This window comes from Centrocercus urophasianus, unplaced genomic scaffold, assembly GCF_019232065.1.
Source record: "Centrocercus urophasianus isolate 14NV4802_14NV808 unplaced genomic scaffold, USGS_Curo_1.0 seq_33, whole genome shotgun sequence".
Taxonomy (NCBI): Eukaryota; Metazoa; Chordata; class Aves; order Galliformes; family Phasianidae; genus Centrocercus; species Centrocercus urophasianus.
Window position 1 is genome coordinate 1,779,543 of NW_024884900.1, and position 22,301 is coordinate 1,801,843.

The following is a 22,301-nucleotide window of genomic DNA, read 5'->3' on the forward strand; positions in this document are numbered from 1 at the left end:
GAGAGAACCTCATAAATTTAAGAACGTTCCCCAGCATGTCTGCCTTAAGGGATTTGCTTTGGAGGCACTCCTAAACTCCCTTAGGTTTTATGATTCATTGCATTCAAGAGAGAAAGAAAAAGTTGAAATATGACCCATGTGCACTCCTGTCATTCCACTAACATTAGGCATTCATCATCAGCTATCACCTATATTCTACTTCTATACTGTTTATATCTTGCATTCTTGAATTCCTCATGACTTTTAAACATATTTCTCTTCTCAGGGACTTGATGAGGTCAAGAACAGTCTTAACAGACTCAAGGAAGTGAATGAAAAGAGTGTTCTGCTCTGAGTTTTCAAGAAGACTGTGATAGATGAGCACATCTCTCACCAACACACATCAGTACCCTGACCTACTGCAGTGTGCTGCTTCCCATTTGCACACAGCCTGCTAACAACTCACATAGAACATTCCCATTCCAAGACATCTCAGCTGTCAAAACACTACTAAATGAGCTACTGTTTAAAATAACCTTACAGACAAATATGTGGGCATTGAGTACCTTAAAGTAGAGCTGAAGACCATATTCTACAGCACTCCTAAAGATGAGCTGTCACAGCATGTTGGAATGCAGGCTGCAGGTGAATTAGCTTTGGATCTTTGTGTTTTCTTAGAGAAGTCCATGCAGCTCTTATTATCTGCACCACAAATCCCAGCAAATCCTGTATGAATTCATCTGCCGTGGGGTTTTATCGTGCTTCAGATAGGGTCTTCATTTACATTCAGCACTGAAGGTGAAAATAAATGTAGCTTTAATTCAAAGGCTAATTTAGATGTCAATCTATGATTAACATTCCACACACCATTACTGCCATCAAAGCTGAATGTATGCACAAATCTTTCTGGGGCCAAAGCATTTTAAAGCATCCATTTACTCTATGCCTTTTAGATAAAGAATTACTCTTATCTATTATTTATGCAAGGACCTTAACCAACTAAATCTTTACAGTTAAGTCTCTCTCTACATAATTACTCATGGTTTTCATCTGGCTTCTACTCCATACACTGGTACTGAATTTTACCAGCACTGGGATGTACCTCTTGAATTCACATTATTGTTCTGCATACATGCTTCCTTCAGACAGACATACATTAATGTCTTTCTATCAGCACAAGTATTCAGCAAAGCAAAAAAAAAAAAAAGGTTTTTCAGGAAAAAAAGGTTTTTCAACAGGTAACAGCACTGACTGCATGGTTTGGTGAAACAAAGTATAAAAATGAATGACTAAAAATAACAATCAATATCCATAAGTCTTAACAAGCTGTTATAAATACTATGTTATAAAATATTATATCTATGTTATTGGTAAATATAGGAAAGATACTTCTTTTTCCACTCATATATAGCAAAGTGTAGCTAGTCCCCTTGAGACAGAGTGGAATCACCAAAATTTTAATACTATATTTTTGGCATGCAATATATACATAATGCAACAGTTAAGAAACATATACACGTGCAGTATACACAACGTCAGTGCAGCCCTGCTGTGGATGGTGTCCATCATTACATTCACAATACCAGTCATAACATTCGCTAATAAGAAAAACAGTAACTGATTTTTGTTAATGGCAGCAATCAGGCAGATGTGCACAGCCCCTGCCTGCCGCTGCTCCCTGCTGTCTGCAGCCTTCACAGCACGCCAGCACGAGGGCACAGCAGAGCCCTTCACGAGAAGCTTTGAGAACACCAGCACAAGATCAGCCACCACGAAGCTGACAAAGAAGGTGAGGCAGTGAGCGATGACCCACAAGCAGTAGGACAGATTGGCCATGCGGCGGGACACGGGGTCTGCGTGGGCTTGGGATATGTGGAGAAACACAAAGAGCACCAGAGCTGCCAGCAGCAGGAGGCACGCTGCTCCCATCCAGTCTTTGACGGAGTCTCTGCGCTTCAGCACATAGAGCCCCACCTGCACACTTGCCATGTATATGGCCAGGTACCCAAAGAGGGACAGCAGCCCTTCCCTGTTGGCATTCAAAAAGCCTGTCCTACTATCTTCGCCATTGCTGCCGTGCAAGACAAAGGTCTTCAGAGAGGTAAGGTTAAGAATGAGCTGATAAAGTACAGCAACAGTCACAGCCACGATCCAAGATTTATTTTTGGGAAATATGGCTAACAGCAGAGATGCCACAAGCCTCACAAGGGCTAAGGTAAAGAAAAAATTCCAGTGCACACCATACTCCGAAACGTGCTCGTGGTACTCTATAGATTTAACACTAAGGAGTCGTCCAATGCCAAGAACAACCAATGGCCAAATGGCAAAAAGCTGCTTGGCCAGACTGGAGAATTTGGGTTGTGTCACAGCCGCTTTCTGCCGAACTTCGGGACAAACGAGAGCGTTACCGAAAACGAAAGCTCCAACCCCCAGATCCATAACTCCTGTTCCATAGGTCTCAGCTTTGGCATATCGTCGTGGAAACTGCGGGAAATCCACTGCTAAGATGCTGATGGAAGTCAACACATTGACATAAACACGGAACACGGTTATGGCCGGAATATAGTCCGGATCCAGGTACGTGTTCTGAAAGTCTTTCACTATTTGCCTGAAGGGCACCTGGCTTTGGCGGTATATTGTAAAAAATATTCCTGCACAGAGGGCTGTGAGGATGGCTGGAACCAGGAACAACACTGAAGACAGGACTGTGCAGGAGAACAGCAGAGGGGCGACCAGCACACCAAAGTCCAGCAGCAGGCCGGAAGGCCTCGAGCTTAACGGCTTCCCGCGATGCCGGCAGAGCAGCACCAGGAGCAGCCCTCTGCAAAGCAGGCAGAGCGGGGCCAGCGGCATGCCCAGGGTCAGCTCCAGCAGGCCGGTTCCGTTCAGGTTACTGACGAAGGCTTCTTTCAGGTGCTTCTGCGACATTCTGCTTCCTTCCTCTGAAATGAGAAGCACGAACCGGAGTCGGTTCCGTGGAGCAGAACTCACAGCCTCTCCCCAGGTGAGCGCTACGGGCAGCTCGGTGCGGGCAGCCGTGGGCTGCAGCAGTCGCAGCGTCCCGTACAGCTCGCCGTGCCCGGGGAAGCCGAGTAGCCGCTCGGCTCCAACGAGACGCTTCAAGCCCTCGCTCCCCAAACTCTCCAGATAGCAAATACATTGTAAGCAACCATACCGCTCTGCGGAACGTAAGTGTGGAGCAGACACGAGGAGGACGCGAGCCTGAAAGTCGCAGCTGCCACTCCGCCCGCTGCGCTCAGCCCGTCCCGCACTATGTAAACGCAGCCCGCGCTCCCCGCCCGCACTTTCCTCCGGCAGCGGCGTGCAGCTGCTGTTCCGCAGCGCCCGATTCGCCACGAGCTGTGCCCGCAACCCCCGCCCCGTCTCCTCCTCCTACTCCTCCTCCCCTTCCTCCCGCCGCCGCTCCGGTCCGCTCCGCGCCGTCCGCTCGGCCCGCGGTTCCCGGTGAGAGCGACCCGGGGAGGATCGCGCCCGCGGGGACCGCTGAGAGGTCAGCGGGGAGCGGGCCGGACGCGGCTCTGCCCTCCGCGGCGGTCGTGCCGCCGCCCGGGACGGGCTGAGCGCGCTGACCTTGGGGCTGCCCGCCGTTCCCTCGGGTGGGAGCGGGGCCGGGCCGTCCCCGCGGCCGGCGGTCCCATCAGCACGCCCTGCCCGGTGCCGCGGCGCGGGGTCCGCGTGGGAGCGGAGCAGGCGGGAAGAACCCCGCTGCGAGCTGCTGTGAGTCACCGCTGGCCGCAGAGCACCGCTCCCGTGACGCCGTCACAGCCGCGAATCTTCCCTCGCGTAGCTCTGTGCGCCTTCCTCCCTTCTTAGCGGTGGGACTCGGGGATGGCTGCGGATTCTTGCCGGGGAACTTCGCTTTCTTGATTCGAGAGAGCGGCGGTTTGCTCCGCGGCGGTCGCACGCAGCGCTTTGCAGTTGGATGCGGATCCGCTCCGCTGCCGTCCGGATCTGCGTGCGGAGCCCCGCGGAGCGGCACGGCTGTCCTTGTCCTCAGCGCTCGCCGTTGTGTTGAAGGGCCCTTCGGACTGGGTTGCCTGAAGGACCCCGAGCTCAGCCCCTGTCGCACGGCCGGAGTTTCCCGCAGCGCAGCGCTGCAGAAGTGCCAAAATGCCAAAGCAGGTAAAAGAAAAGCGGGAATTGTGTGAGCTGATCGCGTTCGTACCGCCGGGAAGCGATTCTCGGTTGTTTCCCTGCAGTCAGGGTTAGGTAACTGCTAACGGATATTCACCCCGGCATCAGGAGCTCGACTGCACCCATTAAGTGTGCGGTTTTGAACGGCATTACTAACGCACTTTCGTGCTGTGTTGCCCTTACAGTAGTGGTGATTTTTGTCACGCCGTTGGCATGAACAGGGTGATGTTAATGCAGGGAGCAAGCACATCCTTAAGGGTCGCTTTGCAGTAGGACCGACAGCTCTGCAGTACAGCTGTCACAAGTCATTCATTGTGTAGAAATAACGTGATGCTATTCATTAACTTGGTTAACTTGTAAAGAATTGCAGATTTGTGTTATTAAATACAAATGAGCAGGGTTACTCTGAAGGAGTTCCTGACCAGGAGATGGGGAGCAGAAAAAGAATATCTAGAATGCAAAAATCAGGACTGGCATCTCTTCCCTTCCAGCCGCAGCATAACAAGCAGCACCTGAAATCTCTCATCTGGCTAAGTTTTCCATTACACTTGTGTAACAAATGTGCCCTTCCAACTACTGTTGTCAAGGACATGGGAGCCTGGAGGCTGAGATTTAAATTCTTCTAATGATCCAAAGGAGACAAATCTTCACCTAATATAATCTTCACCTCTTACAGTGTTAGCAGTTCTTTCCCCTGGCTGCAATGCATGCAGTCTTCAACTTCCGTCTCAGGACCCTCTCTCTCTGCTCTGAAAATGGAATCCTCTCCTAGGAAAACTGTTGTGTTGGACCTCATTGCTTTCAGCTCTGCAGCCAGTCCTGCCTGCTTCCCTCTGCCCAAGTCAGTGTGTGCACTGAGTGGGTGATGTCCATAGGCTAAAAGTATTCAGTTTAAGATTGCTGTACAAGCATGTCTGTGCTGAATGTCCTGCACAATTGCGAGCAATGGATCCTATGAGTTTTAGGACACATTCTTTTTGGGCACCTTTGCTTACAGCCTGTACTGCCAGCAATGAATTCAACTTACAGTGCTGTCAGCCTGCCATCTCTCATATGGCACATAATACTTTCTAAAGACAGAGTGTGCCATGGAAAGCAGTGATGCAGAGGGAGGGCACTGCTTTCAAACTGGGAGGAACAGCAGCTCCAACATTAAATTATTATTCCTGCTGAACCTGTACATGTGTTACATGGATGTGGTAGAAGAGCTATAGCTTGTAGGGAGTGAAATGACAGTCCTGCTATACTCAGCCATGGACTGGTGCTGATCTGACATCCTCTCTAGGTAAACTGCCAAAAAGAAGATTCCGTCACGCAGAATGACGTGAATGAATCATTTGAAGAAGAAGTCAGAGCTTTTCTCAGTGATGAAGAAAAGCTGCATCTTATTGATGATCTCACAAAAGTTAATCCAGTGACGACGACGACAGGTGAGCAGTGAGCCAGGAGATGCACTTTCTGAGGGGTCCCTTTCTCTGCTGGTTACTGATACGTGGTCATTACCATTCCCACCAAAGCCTACTCAAATCAGCTTAGAAAATCATGTGTTGTTGAAAAATTTGTCAGCGCTTTTATTGCAGATTTAGCCATACTGATCTCTCAGCAAGCTTTGCATGCCAAACTCACATTTGTACTGTTGGTTTAGGTAGCCAGTGTTTGGTTGAGAGTTTATGGCACCGGATTGCTCCTGCATGACCTTGTGATTGCAGTTCAGTTTCATATGAACGTATCAGGAAATAAGGTTCCGATGTAGATTCAACATATGTCCATAAAATTGGTTTGGAAAAGTGAATTCCTCACTTGGCTTTTAAAGATGGCCCTGCTGAGACAAGCTAAGGCATCTTTCTTGTGCAGATGGGGAATGACTGGCTCTGCTCTGCAAATGTACAGCTTTGCTTTCTAGGATGTGCTGTGTACAAGCTCATAAAAGCATGCGATTTAATGAATTGTGGAGTCAAAGTACTTAAGCTTCTTAAGAACAAGGGCAACTTTTAAAGGCATAATTATGTATATTAGATCTATAGGTTTCTCCTGCTCACCTTCTCATTCTCTGTTAATCATAACAGATAACATATCTGAAGATTTTTGTTACAAACAGGAAGAGTCAAATACATTTTTCAAAATACGCTAATAGGAGGTGTATCTTTCAGTTCTGAAATGTCTTCAAGCAAGATACACAGCAAACTTATTTTATACAAATGCTGGCTGCAGCCTGGTGGCTTTAAATCCATTTCAACCCATCTCCTGCCTCTATTCACCTGAGCTTATGAGAGAGTACCACGTTGCTGTTCGCCCCCAGGTAATCCTTGTATTTGAAATCCCTGTCCTCCTGCAGGACCCAGATTTCAGGCTCTTCAAAATCTCTGTGTGAGCAAAATAATTCTGAATGATGAAGCCCATTTCTACTGAAATATGAGTTCTACTTTCAGACAAATGCAAGAAATCCTTGCTGTCCATTGCTGTAGAACTATGTAATTACTGTTCTCTTAAACATGAATATTCTGCTTTGCTGCCAGGATTTAAAACCTCACATCTTTGCAGTGGCCGAAGAAACCTACAGAAATGTTCAAAGCCAGATAGACCCCATAAACCAGACTATCATTGTTAGTGGAGAAAGTGGTGCTGGGAAGGTAAGGAGATTGTTTTCTGTTGACCTGACATTGCTTTTATTGTTTGAGATTTGGTAGTGATTTGTAGTGCAGAATACTTCAGTGAGCAAAGAAGACGGAGCACGTAGCCAGCCTGCTCTAGCAAGACTCTCCTGACATATGCATAAAGCATTAAATGGTCGCCACAGTCAAGTAGACTCACAGTAACTGCTTTCTAGGTGACATCTGCCACTTGTGGAAGGGCTGGATTTGAATCCTTCAGTAGGAGTTGCACCTGAGTTGAAGTCTCAGCTTAGTCAGTTAGGAAGGTCATGTCTCAGCAAACCCTTAAGAGGCAGGAGAGGTCAGACCCTGTCCTAGCTCCCTCTGTAATATCCATTCCTATTCAGCAAAACACTTGAGAATATTTTTAAGACTGAGAACATGGTTTGCTGAGTGTTAGTGACTCAAAGTCTGTTTATATTCAATTCATCTTAAGACACTAGCTATTACTTCCAGCTAAGCTTCCAGATGGTTACATCTTGGTAAAGCTGCCATTCAGCAAAGCACTTTGATTCCAGTAGGATTTACATGTGTATCTGTTGCGCATCAGCTGATGCACAAAAAGTTTTGGCTGAGCTGGAGCTATAAACCTGACACCATTGCTCTCCATTGTCACCAGATGCATACTGTGTTCTCAGAAGCCAGCACTGTTTCACTAACTGACATAACATGGTAAGGACAAAGGCCTGTTTTCTCTTGCAGACCTGGACATCTCGCTGCCTTATGAAATTTTATGCTTCTGTTGCTGCTTCTGTTACCTCCCCAAAAGGCAATGAAGCTGTGGAACGGATAGAGAAGAGAGTGTTGGATTCCAACCCTATCATGGAAGCATTTGGTAAAAGCAGCTTTCTTAACAGCATGGACAAGTAGTGGCCACGGTGGGAATTTTCTTTTTTAATGTACAAATTTAAGCTACCTCTTGCTTCCTCTCCTTAAAAGACAAAATCTTCAAATAGTGGAACTGTATACAAATCAACTTTTAATGTCTGTATGTCCTACATGGAAGAGTAAAACAGAGTAAAACCACTGATGATGATGTATGTCTGTGGTAATTTCACAGGAAATGCATGTACGCTGCGGAATAACAACAGCAGCCGTTTTGGGAAATATATTCAGCTTCACTTGGACAGGTAATAACTACTGTTTAGATAGCTTGTCTGTGGTCTCCCTCTAAATTTGATGAGGGGCATTTTGTTAAAATCTGCTCTTTTGCCTATTTATTCCCTCTAGGTTTCACCATCTGAGTAGTGCTTCCATTCAGACTTTCCTTTTGGAGAAGACAAGAGTTGCCTATCAGGCCCCCAATGAAAGAAACTTTCATATATTTTATCAGGTTTGTGTTCAGTTAGTTTTGCTAAATGTTTCTGAGAAACACTGAGTGTGAAATCACCAGATTTAGCACAGTTGTAACTTCCAGTATTTAACAGTTCATCTGTCTGCCATGCTTCCAAATTAATCTGTACTCCCAGTCAATTATTATTCCCCATCTACAAGATGTGAACACCCAGGGCAGAGTCTGTTCATTACTTTATTTTGTCTTCAGATCACAAAAGGTGCCACTGCAGAGGAGAGACTGGCATGGAACCTTCCAGAAGGGGCTGACTACCGCTGGCTGCCAAATTCTGAAAGAAACTTAGAGGGTAAAGATTAGTTTCACAAACTGTCCATCAATAACAGATGTGACACTGAGGGAAGGCAGGTAAAAATGCATCTGTCTCACTAAGTCCTGTGACCCAGGTTAGTCATCCAGCACTCTCCTGGCCTGACCACAGCAGATTTTGCAAAGCCATCTGCATTAATGTGATTCAGTTTTAAGTTTCAGTTTGCACTGCTAATAGTTTTCACCTGACTTGAAACTGCAGTTTCTGGCCCAGCAAATTTGCATTGCTCTGTGGTTACGTTTAAAACCACCTTGTCTTTGGATGCACTTCAGCAGCCTGCTGCCCATCTTCACAGCCCCAGAGTCAGCAGCAAATCTGTGATTTGATTCTCCAACTCTGGTTTGGGATTTACCAAAATAACAGCTGGTTTCCTCGATCTCTTCTGACAATTCCAGCTGAACTGGACGTGGAAGAGATTGTTCTGCATGCCTCTGTGTGCATGGCTTTCTTACTGAGTAACACCTGTTTGGCTTTTCAGAGGACTGCTTCGAGGTGACCAGAGATGCAATGTTTCACTTGGGCATTGACCACTCCACTCAGAACAATATTTTCAAGGTCAGGTATAATGCATGGTCACCACAAAGCTCATGACAATGCTTATAATGTCTTTTTAGCATTGGGATTGATGTACATCTGCTTCTGTAGACGTGTCCAGATGTCCATGGGTTGTTTGGCAATGCTGCCTGGAATGGCTGCAGCTACACATTAGGTTGCATAACCAAATATTAGTTTTTAACCAAAAGCCTGCAGCTGTGAACTGTAGATTTCTTTCAGTAATGCTGCACGAGGAATTATTGTAGAAACTTGGAATCTTCTTCCTTTGTGTTGTTTTTTTTTGTTTGTTTTGTACAGAAATGTTTTGATTTGCCCTGTTGATGTGGCCAGGCCAAGAGGACAATGCCTTGGAGCTCTGTTTTAGAAAACCCCGTGCTTGATTATCTTGCAGGTATTGTCAGGCCTTCTCCATCTTGGGAACATTCAATTCTGTAATCCAGTGGATGAATCTCAGCCTTGTGAACTAGAAGATAAAGCCAAAGGTGAGGCACCAAGCATGCTGTACTTTAAGGACTATTGTTATCTTCGAGCAGATGTCTAGTAGAAAGGATTAATATATTCCTCTGCTTGATAAGAGACCATCAGGGTCATAGGCAGACCAAAGTTTAAGTGTGCTTGTGTTCCAAGCTTCATGGTTTCAAACTACTGCACAAAATCTGAGAGATAACACCCTGATGTTACAGGTTTTTATGTTACAGTCATGGCAACTGTAGCACTGGAGTGTCACTTCAGAAGGATTATTGGCAGGGCTGTTACAACTGATCCTAATCTTTCACTGACATCACAAGACTTCCATAAATCTGATCTAGAGTGGAAAGCAAGGCTTTTAAATTTTCAAAGCAGAGCTTTGAAGTTTTCCTGATAAAGACTAACATTCCACAGTCAGAGCAAATCTGCTAGGTTGCTGCACAGCACGTAGGTGGTTCGGTGTATCTTTAGGAGATGCAAAGCTCTAGTTTTCCTTCAGAACTAAAACTGTCCTGAACAATGAAATTTCATACTGTTATTTCACATGCTCTGAATTCACACTGCTGAATATTCAGATAGTATTGAATACAGCTCAGGTTAGCAACATCTTAAATCCTTTGTTTGCAAATACTCATTTCTCTAATGAAGAGAAGTTTCTGCTCAAAAAAGGTGAACAAATAACAAGGACATAACCTAGAGAGTAACCTCTGTAGTGCTCACTTCAGTGTAGCAAACTTCAGACTTTTTTTTTGATACTGTTGTTTCATCTTAAATAGAGTACTTGCAATTCTAGGGATACTGTACATGCAAATTAAGAGGCTGATTGTATAAAACTTTCTTCTGAGTTTGGGTAAAACGATGCAAAATCCCATATTTGAGTTGGGCAGTTCACAGAAGAGCTGGGTTTTTTAGTATCGTCCCTAGCCCTTCCATAACCTAAAAGGACCTGCATTCATTTGACACTCCAGATAGATAATCTTGAAACTCTTTTTCTCCTTGAGTAAGACTTTGTGAAGACTGCAGGAGACTTGCTGAAGATACCTGTGGAAGAGCTGCTGGAATCATTAAGAATTCGAACAATAACTGCTGGAAAACAACAGCAAGTCTTCAAGAAGCCGTGCTCTAGAACTGAATGTGACACTAGGAGGGACTGCCTTGCCAAAGTGATCTATGCTAAGTAAGGACATGCAGGCCAGGCTGCTGTGCTAATCCATGCAATTTTTGTGAGGGAATTCTCCTTTCCCTGGCTTTCTGCTTGGACAAAAGAACAGTATAACCCTGCCTTTCCCCTTTGACACACCTTTGATTCAGTCACAGATACTGACGTCACTGCAGTATCTATTCGATCTACAGAGAACTTCTGGTTTATTGCACGGATTTTGTTTGGGCACTAAGAAAAGCAAGCACTTTTCCAACTAATTCAGTTGTTATTGTCCACAGATTGTTTGAATGGCTTGTTTTGGTCATAAACGAAAGCATTTACGCAGATACATCATTGTGGACCAGCTTCATAGGTATCGTTTTTCATCCCCAGTTTAACTGAGCAACCTTAAGCCCTTCAGTCTACTCCTAGATTAAAATGCACTACCTTATGATACTCCTAGGTTTGTTGGATGTTTATGGTTTTGAAGCCTTCCCTGAAAACAACTTGGAACAGCTTTGTATTAATTATGCCAATGAGAAACTGCAGCAGCACTTTGTAGCACACTATCTGAAGGCGCAACAGGTAACACTCCACTAAGACCTAATGTCAAATATCTGATTTAAAACAGCATCTTTTGTCTCTCTAATTGTATTTCTGTGCTTCTGGTCAGACCGCAACCTTCAAACAATGCCACAGAAAACAGCAGGATGTGCTAAATACATTGCTGTCACTAACCTGACTGGCCATGCACACTAATTCAAGGTCTCATCTAATATCTTTGAGAGATACAGACTTCCTGCCAGGCCCAGACTGCTACTCTTGTAGACTCCATTCAGTCCTGGTTGAATTTCTCCCTATTACACATGCATTACCACAGTGATCTTTGTCATTAACTGGAATCTGTAAAATTGTATCCTTAATGGTACCAACGTGATGGCACTTTCTGCCTCAGAGCATAGTTGTATCCATTTATTCAGAGATAAGTACCTCTTTGCCCTTAATTTGTGCTTTCATATACTAACCAGTTTTTTTTCCACCTGCCTTTGTCAGTATGCCAGGAGTTAATGGTCAGCAAAGATGGAAACTAAGTTCAAGCACACAATCACTTTTCACTGATTCATAACCTCTGCTTAATAGCATTCCTACCAGTTACTGCCTACCCTCTTAGCTCTCTTGATCTGGCTGTGTCCCAGACCACTCGAATGCCATTAGTGGCTGTGCTGAGCAAGCTTTTAGCAGGAGACTCGTAAAATAACCAGCCAAGGCTTCTGCTTATTAAGCACTCCTTATAGTTTATTCCATAATTCGGCATAAATACTGTACAAATGGTTTCATCTGATACCTTTGTCCATTTCCTTTTGGATCAGACTGGTTTAGTAAGACCGGTTGGTAAAGTTTGGCACACAGTGGTAGGCTCAGGGCTGTGTCCCAATCTAAGCAGTTCCCTGCCCTTCAAGGGAAAACCCAAGAGCTTAATGTGACTTTGTTTACTTTGTAAAGCAGCTATGAAACTCTCACTGATAAATCTGTAAAGTTCCCAAATAATGAATCTAATTGTTCAGGTGGGATCTGCTGCTATGTACTCAGAAGCTACTTGGGATAAAATATCCTCAGTATTTTTTTTTCCTTAAGATTCCCGCTGAACTCATGAACTGAGCTTTGGATGAGTAGGCTGAGTCTGTGATTAACTTGTTTGTTTAAACAGTAACTGCATCATATGCTAAGAAAAAATAGGCAGTTATTTGAGCTCTAGTGCCCTCTGCTGCAGAACATTCAGTTTCTCTCTTACTTTAGGAAGAATATGCATCTGAAGGTCTACAGTGGTCTTTCATAAACTACCAGGACAACCAGAGCTGCCTTGACCTGATAGAGGGCAACCCTCTCAGCATTTTTTCTCTGCTGAATGAGGTAAGCAAACTGCTAATCCTTCTGGCCTACTTGCACACCATCCATTCCAAACCAGCAAAGAAAACACAAGTGCTAAATTAGAATGAAACTTGCCAGATGTTGCCTTTAATTACTAAAAGACATCTTTTGTTTGTTACGCAGGAATGCCGTTTGAATAGATCCTCTAACTCTGACCTGTTTCAAACTCGGATTGAAAAAGCTTTGTCTGATAATCAATGTTTAAGTCGAGACAAGTTTAGTAAGAAGCCGAACTTCATTATTTCACATTATGCTGGGAAAGTCTGCTACCAGCTGGCAGCAATGGTGGAGAAAAATAAGGTAGGTGTTTTCAGAAACAGCTATTTAAAAAAACAGACCAAAAGCAGATTTAGATTAAAGCATCACTAGTATGTATATCCAGCAATGTTTACTGACTCTGCACATCTTACTACAAATAAATCATCTCAGATTTGAAACTACAGCTGTGGCTCAGTCAGTTATTGTAAGAAGTACAACTCCATCTACATAGGAAGAATTTTTAGTGATGTGAATAAAAGGTGACAGGTTTCTGTGTAACTCCAAATGCTAATGAGTCACATTTGTGCTTGCAGGACCCCATTCCACCAGAACTTGTCCGTGTCCTGCAAAACTCTAAGGACACTTTGCTTCAGAAATTGTTTCCCATTGCAGAAAACCACCAAAATAATACGAAAACGCAGAGCAGAGCGGCTGTTGTTACAGTGGTGTCAAAGTTCAAGGTACATGCACTACTCAAGATTCTGCTTTCTAATGCTGTCTTCATAACTAGATGAGAGAACATTAGAGTTGGACCAAGATCAGTAACTGTTATTAAATGAGATGGCTGTAAACCTGAAATGGCATCAGGCTCTGATAATCTCTGGGTTTGCAGCTTTGACTCACTCAAGTTTTACCCTTAACAGCTGGGCATCTCCCTTTGTCAGGCTTTTTTGTATGTGTTCTTATTGATATATTGGCTTCAACTAACAGCCCCAATACAGTTTTGAAACTTTCTGAATTTGCCATCGGTCATTTTTAAAAGAATCCATATTGATACCAGCTGTGCTAATGCTGAGAGCATAAAGTCATTCTTAGGGGGGAAAAAAAAAAAAAGAAAAAAAAAAAAGGAGCTCAATTGCTTCTATAGAATAGCACCAATTCACTAAACTACCTGTGGAGGAGGAAGCTCTTGCACCTGTGTTTCTCCTGAATTTCTTTGCAGAGTTCACTTGAAAATCTCATGCAGATCTTGAACAGCACCAAACCACATTACATCCGATGCATCAAGCCTAATGCTGACTGCAAGGCAAGGACTTTCAGAAAAGAAGAGGTAATTTCTCCAAAACCTTTCTTTACTAAGTCAGAAACTTCCCAGAAATAACGTGCAGGGCTTTGCATTGAGTCTCAGATGGCCATGATTCACTTGTAAATCTCTTTCCACAGTATATTTCAAAAGAATGTTTTTTCCTTTGAAATTTCCAAGATAAATGTCCTTTCAGAATCAGATGAAGCATGTCTAAAATGGCACTGTTAAGCTCAGCAGCTTGTTCAGGTGCAACTTAATTGTTGCTGTATGGGACATTCCCTTACCACAGTGCTCACGGGTTATTTGGGATGATAGCTTCTCAGCTCACAAAGTAGGTAAAGTTCATCTGGCTATGGCTACCCTGCTCATAAAGATATCTTCACAGTGCAAACCCACAACAAAAGTCTGCTTGGGTGTTAGAAAATGCTCATTAGCTGTGTAATCCCCTTCTCCACCCTCTCCATTTGTTCCCTGACCACCAGCGTGGTGGCTGAGCAGAGCTGAACACGGCTTGGGTTGAGTGCATCCCATGCACACCTTCACTGCAGCTTCCACAAAGAACAAGAGTTTTCCTAAAACAACTCAATTTGTGCCTCAGGTTCTTAGCCAGCTTCAGGCATGTGGAATAGTTGAAGCCATCACCATCAGCGCAGCAGGCTTCCCTATTAGGTAAGGCCAAACTTATTGAGCATTGTCTTACATAATACATTTCCATAGCAATTCGTGGTGTAATAGTTATTCAGAAGAGCTTTTAAGTGGGAAATCCAAATATTTAGTAATCTGTTTTATACCACAAAGCCTTAGGGATTCTTTTAAAGCTGTTTGAAGGGTTCTGCTCTGTGCTTGTTTGTAAGCTTATTTGAGCACCTTTCATAGTTTGGAGACAGCAATACCTGACACAAATCTGGGACCTCACTGTACCTTTGCAGAGAAGCTGCAGAAGAAATGTATTGATGTAGACTATCATGTACTAAAACTTTCTGGTTTTTATGTGCTTCTTAGTATCAATAGCAGCAATCAAAAAATACGTGAAAAAATGGCATTCATCTAAGTGTGGCCTTCTTCAGTACAGTATCTATCATAGCCAGTCATCTTCCTGGCTTTTCTTACCATCTTTAGAGGATGGAGGGAACAAGGCCTGAGCCAGTCATGTTACTGACTGGAGTGAAGCTTACTGTTTTCATCTAAAAAGCGTAATTCCTGCTTAGTCTTTGTCACAGCTGAAAGTCCTTGTCTATTACTGGGCAACAGGTAGCCTCCTGAATTTCTTCAGTAACTTTATAGTTTCTTACACGTTGGTGACTACATAGGCCTCAGTCTTTTTGCAGTCTATGAGTTGGGTTTTTTAAGCCATTCTGCAATTTTTTCCCTTGAAAGGACAGATTATTTACCAGATAGTAATAAATGATACTAGCCTAGTATTAACTGTACTTTTGTCTATCAGGATCTCTTTTCAAAGTTTCACTGATCGCTATGAAATATTGAGAAAGTCACGTAGGTCCAGCAAAACCAGTGCATGTGATAAAAGCAACTGCCATACTGCCAAGAAAAAAGGTATGTTTGTTTAGATAGTCCCTTTGCTATAAAAATGTCCCTGCACCAAGTTGATATCACATAGATCAGATGCAATAATTGTATTCAGCACTTTGAAACACCCGCTATTCTCAAAATACATTTCTAACCTCTCTAAACTGACTTCAGTTTCTAATCTGCCTAATGCATATGGTGGGCTCTTTTAAAAAGAGCAAATCCTTCATCTTTACTACTGCTTTTCCATGTTCCTCTTTGGTAGAAGCAATTAGTTATGAAGTAATATAATTTGATTTAGAAATAGTTAAGTAAACCAGAAAACCACTTACCTTTTTACTTATATTCCTTATCCTTCCTTTTTTTTCCCCCCACTTTGTTTTCTTGCCAAACGCACTGACCTTCTAGCTTACCTGGATTCTGCTGCTTCTTCTGCCTGTTACAAACTTCTGTACACAATTCTTTTTTCTAAACAAGAGCGAGGATGGACATTAAATACATAACCCAGTCTACCAGGTAATGTCTTTGGTGAGCCCCTGAAAAAGGAGCTCATCATCAGATAGTTATATTTAATATTGAAAGTGACTGCAAATCCCTTCCCTGCCCCAGATTAATCCCATCTTCTTGGGTCTTTTCAGTAACCAGTAGGTGTGAGAAATAAGGTCAGTAAGGACCAGCCCATTTCAGATGTGTTTAATGGCTGGAAATCCGTTCACCCTGCTGAAATACAATGAAGCAGGGAAGTACAGTCTGGAAAATTACTTACATTCCATATCTTTCTCCCTTAATTATAAACCCATTAGTTAGAATGCTTCATTGTGAAGTCAGTACTCCTTTTTATCTTCAGTGGGTTACAATCTGCAAACAAAGTAAAACAATTTCCTAAACATGAGGATAAGCTTTTCTTTTCCTATCAGCTTGGTCCCATGAACATAATGATAGTCACCAGATGTCTTTCTGTATGCAAGAGTTGTTTGTATTTGTTTGCAGAGCCTTAAAATGCTCTCATCTCCTCACAAATAATTATAGCAGAAAAACAAACTGTATCCAGGATGAAAAGATACAGTGACTGTCAAGTTCTGGCATTAGGCATGCAGAAAACTCATGCAGCATTGCCTTGAGCAATACAGTCTCCTTAAAGGACAAGTCTGAATTAAGTCTTCCTCCCATACCAGCTTGAATATGCCACAATGGAGGCAATAATACAGTGCATTAGCATCCAAACCACATCCTCCTTTAAACACATTGAGCTATCTTTCTAGTTGTTAGCACATGGCAAAATCTATGCAGCTGCATTTCTCCCTAGTGGCTAGAACTAGTCATATCTCAGCCATCACCCCCAGATGGCTGCGGTGTCTCAGTGTAAAGGCAAACCTGGTCTTGATTTCCAAATTTTGCAATACCTTCTTTTCAATACTTCATTTGCAGGTGAGACTGCAGCGGTGGATGACAACAAAGCATCACGTTCTGTTGTCATTGAGATCCTGCAGAATGTTGTTACAGGACAAAGTGCTGCTGAGCCCACAGGGAAGGGATCAGAGAACACTCCAGTGTATTGTGGCAAAACCAAAATATTTATGGCTAATTCTGTGGTAAGAGTGCCATTTCCTCAGCTAACAGTTCTGGAATATACTTGTGTTGCTGGTGTTCTCACTGTTTCAGCATGGATGACAGCTTTCCCTGGCTTCTGCTGGTAGCTTAGCTCCTCTGACAGGCCCAAGCAGATCCTTTTTTGACAAATACAAAGAAGGCACTTCTGCACTTTTACAAAGCTTGCACACTGAAGGGTGTAGCTATTTAAAAAACAGACAAGCAAAACAAAACAAAAAGCAACTCTCACTCAGTAGAGCTAATTTTAAGCCAGCTGTTACTGTGACTTCAGGAGTGTGTTTTCCCCCACAACACTTTTTCCCCCTCAGATATACATGCATTCTACTTTAACCTTACATACTATATATAACTGTATAATAAGCATTAATGACATGCTGTCATCTCTAAAATATAAGCAATCTTGGGACCTGACAAGCAGCAAATGATTGTAGAAGGGTTAAGAACACAGCTCTGTCCCTGACTATTAACTGCAGGTTCGTATCCCCAACACAGCTAGAGCAGCTTGAAGCTAGAAGAGCAGAGGTGTTAAACAAGAAAGCATTTTGCATTCAGTGTTGCTGGAGAAGATTTAAACAGAAGAAACTTGCAAAGGAGAGAAGGTCTGCAACACTCATCCAAGCAGGTAATTTGATGAGAGTGTGGCTGGACATAATGTAACTAGTAACATTTCCAGCCACAGTGGGTATTTAAAGAAGGGATATGCTAATTGAACATGGAGAAGGCTTAAGTGCCATCTTTCTTATATTGTCTGCAACAGCTGCTTGAAATTCTTTGCACTTAGATTTCTTTTAATTAAATCTTCAGCTATTCGCTCCTGGTTAGCCAGGAACCGCTTCCAAAGGATGCGCAGGGCTGCAGATGCCATTAAGCGTGGATGGAGGAAATGGAAAGTAAGTATGTTGGTACAGAAAAGGATTAAAGCTGAGCGAGTGAAGCTTTGTAGTGGTTTGAGAAATAATCTGCCCCTACCAACTAACTGTACAAATCCCACACTGTCAGTTTTTCAGAAAACATTTCTTAAGCCGAAGCACAGAAGATGGATGCCAGTCTTCTACAGCTGCTTGGGAGCTAATTTGTTCTTAATTATCTATAAAATGGGAAACCATCCCACACGGTGTCCTGTCCCTTACTCTTTACCCCTTATACTTTGTTTTAGACTCTTTGTTTGCAGTTTTAAATTCTGCTCAATAATTTTTCTGCATCTCTTTATCAGGCAAAAATGGCTGCTTTAGCAGCAGTGGAATTAGATGAGGGTGGTGAAAAGGCACCTTTCTCAGCAATGTCAGCCAAATCACCATGCTCTTTGGAAACAGCTTGGCCTCTACGTGCAATCATTCAGCTTTGGCCTCTTGGCCTCGTCCTGTCTGCTGCACCTGTTACCATAGTGGGACTCCGGAGAGAGCTGTCTCTGCTGGCATGCTTCAAAGTACTTCAGAGGGTTGGCTGCTACAAGATGGAAAGCAGCTTCTTAGGTTGTGGCATCACTTCTATTAGAGCTCTCCCGCAGGTAAGATACCTCACACAGCACAACTAAACTGTCATGAGGTCAGGATCCTAGAACAGTACTGGCACAAAGTCTGCTATCAGTCTAGTTTTTCTTTCTTTCTTCACTGCTTTAGATATGCAAGGATGATTCAGATGTTAATAGGTCAGGTAAGACATGGGTCTCAGCTGTGAGACCAAAGCATGAAAGTTCTTGCTAGTCTGTCATAGGAACAAACTGATCAAAGTTTCTAGTTGTACTTACAAGTTGCTTGTATAATAAGGCAGTGCTTTGTCTGAACAGTGAAACTAGATCACAGTTCTGCAAAGCACCAACTGGCCTCTCCACCTTGTTTTCTTCCAGGGCTCTGTCAGGTTTCACTGCAAGAAGTCTCCCCTGCATTATGCAGATGTCAGTCCCCACACAGCTGCCTATTCTGTCACTGGTTTTAACCAGATTTTATTGGACAGAAAAGAACTGCTTCCAACATAACTTTTGGCCATCCACATGTACGGAACATTTCCTTCAGGGAAGGACTGCCTGCAGGCTGCTGCTTTTCAAGTTACTCAATGTCCCTATCTGCTGCTACCTCAGTTTCCTATAATCACATGTATAATCAATGTATGCATATTATAATTCAAATTTAGAATGCAGGGGAGGCATTCCTCCTCTCACACACGCACATACTAGAGGAGATAATCAGTACTATGAGAAAATAGATCAAGTGCTTTAAAGAGTATATACTGGAACAGAACACTTCTAGCTGTACATGGTCAAAACAAGAGGCTGGTAATGAGATAGCAAAAAAGGCAAACACTTCTGATGTGTGCCAGGCTCTTGTTGGGAGGTACCACAAACATTTAGTAACCTGCGACCAAGGAAGTAAGTAGCACTCAACTGTAACACGAAAGGCAGATGTCTCAGGGAAAAGCAAGACCAGAGTCTTGCTTTTTATCTACAGGACCAAAATACATTGTGATCTGTGTGTTTCTAACATGACCTAGCCAACAGCATAACCTCTGCAGAGGGACCAAGGTTCTCATCAGGGCACACTATATCACCTCTGTTATGTACGTGGGTCTTGAAAATGTTCAGCTTTTCTGTGTATGCCACATCTAAATAAACTCCTAAGTATCTTGTGAAGGTGTATGACTATCCTCAACAAGGTCAACAAAAGCATTTCAGGTTCATTTTGTGAGTTAAGACAAATGCCAGTATATTTAATATAATTGTTACTGGGAAGTGGTATTTCCCACAGGTGACAGGATTTCTGTACCAACAGAGGGCAAGTCCACATAATACCAAATTCAATTCCTAGCATCTAGAAATTTGTCCAGCACTACGTCATTATTTATCAACTCTAAAATGAAAATTGGAGTGCTGACATTCATGAGCAACTGAACTGGGGGTAATACATGGCACAGTGCACCGTGGGGTGCTGCAGAATGGCTTTTGTAAGAGGAAAACCTGAAGGAACAAAAAATATTCCCAAGCTCACTCAGGAATAATGTTCTCCTTCTCTGGGGGTTCCACAATCCTCAAGCAGCAATCTGCAAACTCCACAAAGAGTGGCTCCTGCATGTATTTTTTCATGAGAGAGCTTTTGTCTTCTGCTTGGTCAATGGTCAGCAGCAGCTGCCTGAGGTGTGGGTTCAGCAGCAAACCTCTCAGTTCTTCTGATTCTCCTTTAAAGACAAGGATAAAAGATAATGAGTATCATGTTCACCTGAAGTCCCCACTGTAAAGGATTTGGTTTCTGTTAAGTGATGCAATTCAGCCCTCAAGCCAGAGAAGGCAGAAGCCCTTTCCTCTGTCAGAACCAAATCAGAGGATTAATCCCTGCATCTGCATGAAATCCACAGCAAATCCCACTTTGGAGCAAAATCTATGAGGTCACAGTCTTGTGATAACCAAGCATGGATACAGCACTGATCACAAACTAAATCCTCGCTTTCTGTTTTTATGCATTTCCTCCACCAGCACACGATCTCAAGTCAGTATCAGGGGCAGGGTCCTCCCTAGAGGCAGGGAACAGACTGCCCAGGGCAGCAGGCACAGCCCTGAGCTGCTGGGGCTCACAGGGCGCTGGGACACAGTCGTGACACAGGGTTTGGGCAGTGCTGTGTGGAGCCAGGGCTCGGACACAAAGCTCCCTGTGTGTCCGCTCCGGGTGGGACTATTCCGCGATTCCGCACTGCTCACTACGCGCAGTCGCAAACGACGCCATAACCATCCCTACTTTGCCGGCGCACCCCCAAAGAGGCACCGAGCGGTGGCTGTCAGAGCCATAACGTCCCGCCTGTTCGAGCCTCCCGCCGCCACCCGGCTCACCCAGCAGCCGGAGTTTCTGCAGCGGGACGCGGTCCTGCTCGTCCTCCTCTGTCAGTATGTCGGCCACAGACCACGCGCCGTCCGCAGGAGAGCCGCGCTGCGCCGCCCGTTCCTCCGCCGGCGGTTCCCTCTGCGGCGCGCATTGCTCTGCGATAAGGGACAAGGCCCGTCACGGCCGCTCAGCCCACTGCACCGCGCTGCTCGCTCGCTCGCTCACTCACCTCTGTGCGCCTTGCAGCACGGCACGGAGCAGCTGCGGGATGATAGCCGTCATTAGGCCGGCAGGCCCCTCAGAGAGGCGGCCCGCAGCCCCCGGCCCCTCGGCCCACCGCCCCGCTCCCCCCCGCGCCGCCGCCCCCCCTCCCGCCCGGCGCTCACTATGCGGCAGCGCAGCGCGGACAGCGGTATTTGGCGGCGCCGTCCGCCCCGCACACCGCGCACGGCCGAACCGCCCGCATGGCCGCCCGCAGCGCCCTGCCCCACCCCGCTCAGGCCGTGTAGCAGAGCGCCGAGCGGGGACGGCCGGGAGCGGAACAGCGCCGGTGGGAGGGGGCGGCGGTTCGGGGTGATCGTGCGCGGGTCAGGAGAAAAAAAAACATCGAATCGTTCCGGCTGGAAATCACCGAGTCCATCCCCACCATGATCACTAAGCACGTCCCTAAATGGGGTCACAGAGCTGACCGCGATCTCCCTGAGCTGTGTGGCGTAAAGAAAACAGGAAAGAGGTTTTAAGGCAATGATGTAAAATGCTGGGTACATGGTTTGTTAATGTAACGGCACCCGCCTCCCTGTTACACCAGCGGGCGGCCGTCTCTCACATAAACTCCATTCCTCACAGGCGCTGCACAGCAGCTCCTCTGAACACGATTTAACAGCAGCAGCATTTAACGATGAATGAGTGTCACTTGAGTCTATTGGTCATCGCCTCCAGGTTTGTTACTATGGGCGAGGTGGGAGAACAAACTGGGCCGTTGAGACCCTCCTAGGCAAAATCTCCGTGTCATTCGATGTAAGCATTCATTTAGCCCAGGATCTGACCAGTTAATTAAGCAACAACCATTTCCTCTTCAGAGAGAGGGAAGGAGGGGAGACCTTTTCCTTCTACAAAACACGTGCTCTCGAAGTTTTTATTTCATTTTGCTTTATGCCATGACTACAGTTCTGACAATGAAACCTCCATTGAGGTTTTCTCCTAAATCAAATCAAATGTCAGCGGCCACAGTACACGAGCATGCTGCCGTTCTCAAGCAGGGACACAAAAAGTGTGGTCACAGAGCTCCCACAGAAACACTGCAGATACACCGACAACAGAAAAACTGTGCTGAATGCCCCAATAACTGATTCATCAAATACTAACAGATACGATGTTACATGCTGCAAATGAGAAAGTAACGTTACATTTTCCCCTACACAACTGAACAAAAAAAAAAAAAAAAAAAAAAAAAAAAAAAAAAAAAAGCCACAATCTGAGCAGCAAAGAAAGCACGTCAGAAGCGGATTTCCAAACGCGAAGCAAACACAGCTG

General features: G+C 44.5%; 3 protein-coding genes across 3 annotated transcripts; 1 reads left to right on the forward strand and 2 right to left on the reverse strand.

Moving 5' to 3' along the window:
• Window positions 1-1,188: 1,188 nt before the first annotated feature.
• Window positions 1,189-3,237, reverse strand: PIGW (phosphatidylinositol glycan anchor biosynthesis class W). The gene is made up of 2 exons (XM_042830475.1): window positions 3,155-3,237; window positions 1,189-2,921 (listed from the first exon to the last, which is right to left on the reverse strand). The coding sequence occupies exon 2, from the start codon at window positions 2,905-2,907 to the stop codon at window positions 1,426-1,428; it is 1,482 nt and encodes a 493-aa protein (XP_042686409.1). The 5' UTR covers window positions 2,908-2,921; window positions 3,155-3,237; the 3' UTR covers window positions 1,189-1,425.
• Window positions 3,238-3,699: 462 nt separating this feature from the next.
• On the forward strand, window positions 3,700-19,584 carry MYO19 (myosin XIX). The gene is made up of 24 exons (XM_042830280.1): window positions 3,700-4,122; window positions 5,420-5,564; window positions 6,285-6,433; window positions 6,651-6,764; window positions 7,488-7,620; window positions 7,846-7,915; window positions 8,016-8,118; window positions 8,329-8,425; window positions 8,925-9,001; window positions 9,393-9,483; window positions 10,475-10,646; window positions 10,910-10,983; window positions 11,074-11,195; window positions 12,408-12,521; window positions 12,663-12,839; window positions 13,112-13,258; window positions 13,741-13,848; window positions 14,423-14,493; window positions 15,269-15,378; window positions 16,780-16,943; window positions 17,455-17,584; window positions 17,767-17,852; window positions 18,176-18,469; window positions 18,809-19,584. The coding sequence occupies exons 1-24, from the start codon at window positions 4,111-4,113 to the stop codon at window positions 18,935-18,937; spliced, it is 2,889 nt and encodes a 962-aa protein (XP_042686214.1). The 5' UTR covers window positions 3,700-4,110; the 3' UTR covers window positions 18,938-19,584.
• Window positions 5,701-21,238, reverse strand: ZNHIT3 (zinc finger HIT-type containing 3). The gene is made up of 5 exons (XM_042830283.1): window positions 21,155-21,238; window positions 20,998-21,029; window positions 20,777-20,923; window positions 19,944-20,130; window positions 5,701-9,464 (listed from the first exon to the last, which is right to left on the reverse strand). The coding sequence occupies exons 1-5, from the start codon at window positions 21,232-21,234 to the stop codon at window positions 9,452-9,454; spliced, it is 459 nt and encodes a 152-aa protein (XP_042686217.1). The 5' UTR covers window positions 21,235-21,238; the 3' UTR covers window positions 5,701-9,451.
• Between the last annotated feature and the right edge of the window lie 1,063 nt (window positions 21,239-22,301).

Excerpts from the sequence above, each read along its gene's own strand:
- PIGW (XM_042830475.1), bottom strand. The coding sequence starts at position 2,907 with ATGTCGCAGAAGCACCTGAAAGAAGCCTTCGTCAGTAACCTGAACGGA.
- MYO19 (XM_042830280.1), top strand. Across the intron at positions 7,916-8,015 it reads ATTCAGCTTCACTTGGACAG|GTTTCACCATCTGAGTAGTG; the intron begins GTAATAACTACT and ends TATTCCCTCTAG. Across the intron at positions 13,259-13,740 it reads CAGTGGTGTCAAAGTTCAAG|AGTTCACTTGAAAATCTCAT; the intron begins GTACATGCACTA and ends ATTTCTTTGCAG.
- ZNHIT3 (XM_042830283.1), bottom strand. The coding sequence starts at position 21,234 with ATGCGGGCGGTTCGGCCGTGCGCGGTGTGCGGGGCGGACGGCGCCGCC. Across the intron at positions 21,030-21,154 it reads CCGCGCTGCGCTGCCGCATA|CTGCTCCGTGCCGTGCTGCA; the intron begins GTGAGCGCCGGG and ends ATCATCCCGCAG. Across the intron at positions 20,924-20,997 it reads GTGCTGCAAGGCGCACAGAG|AGCAATGCGCGCCGCAGAGG; the intron begins GTGAGTGAGCGA and ends CCCTTATCGCAG.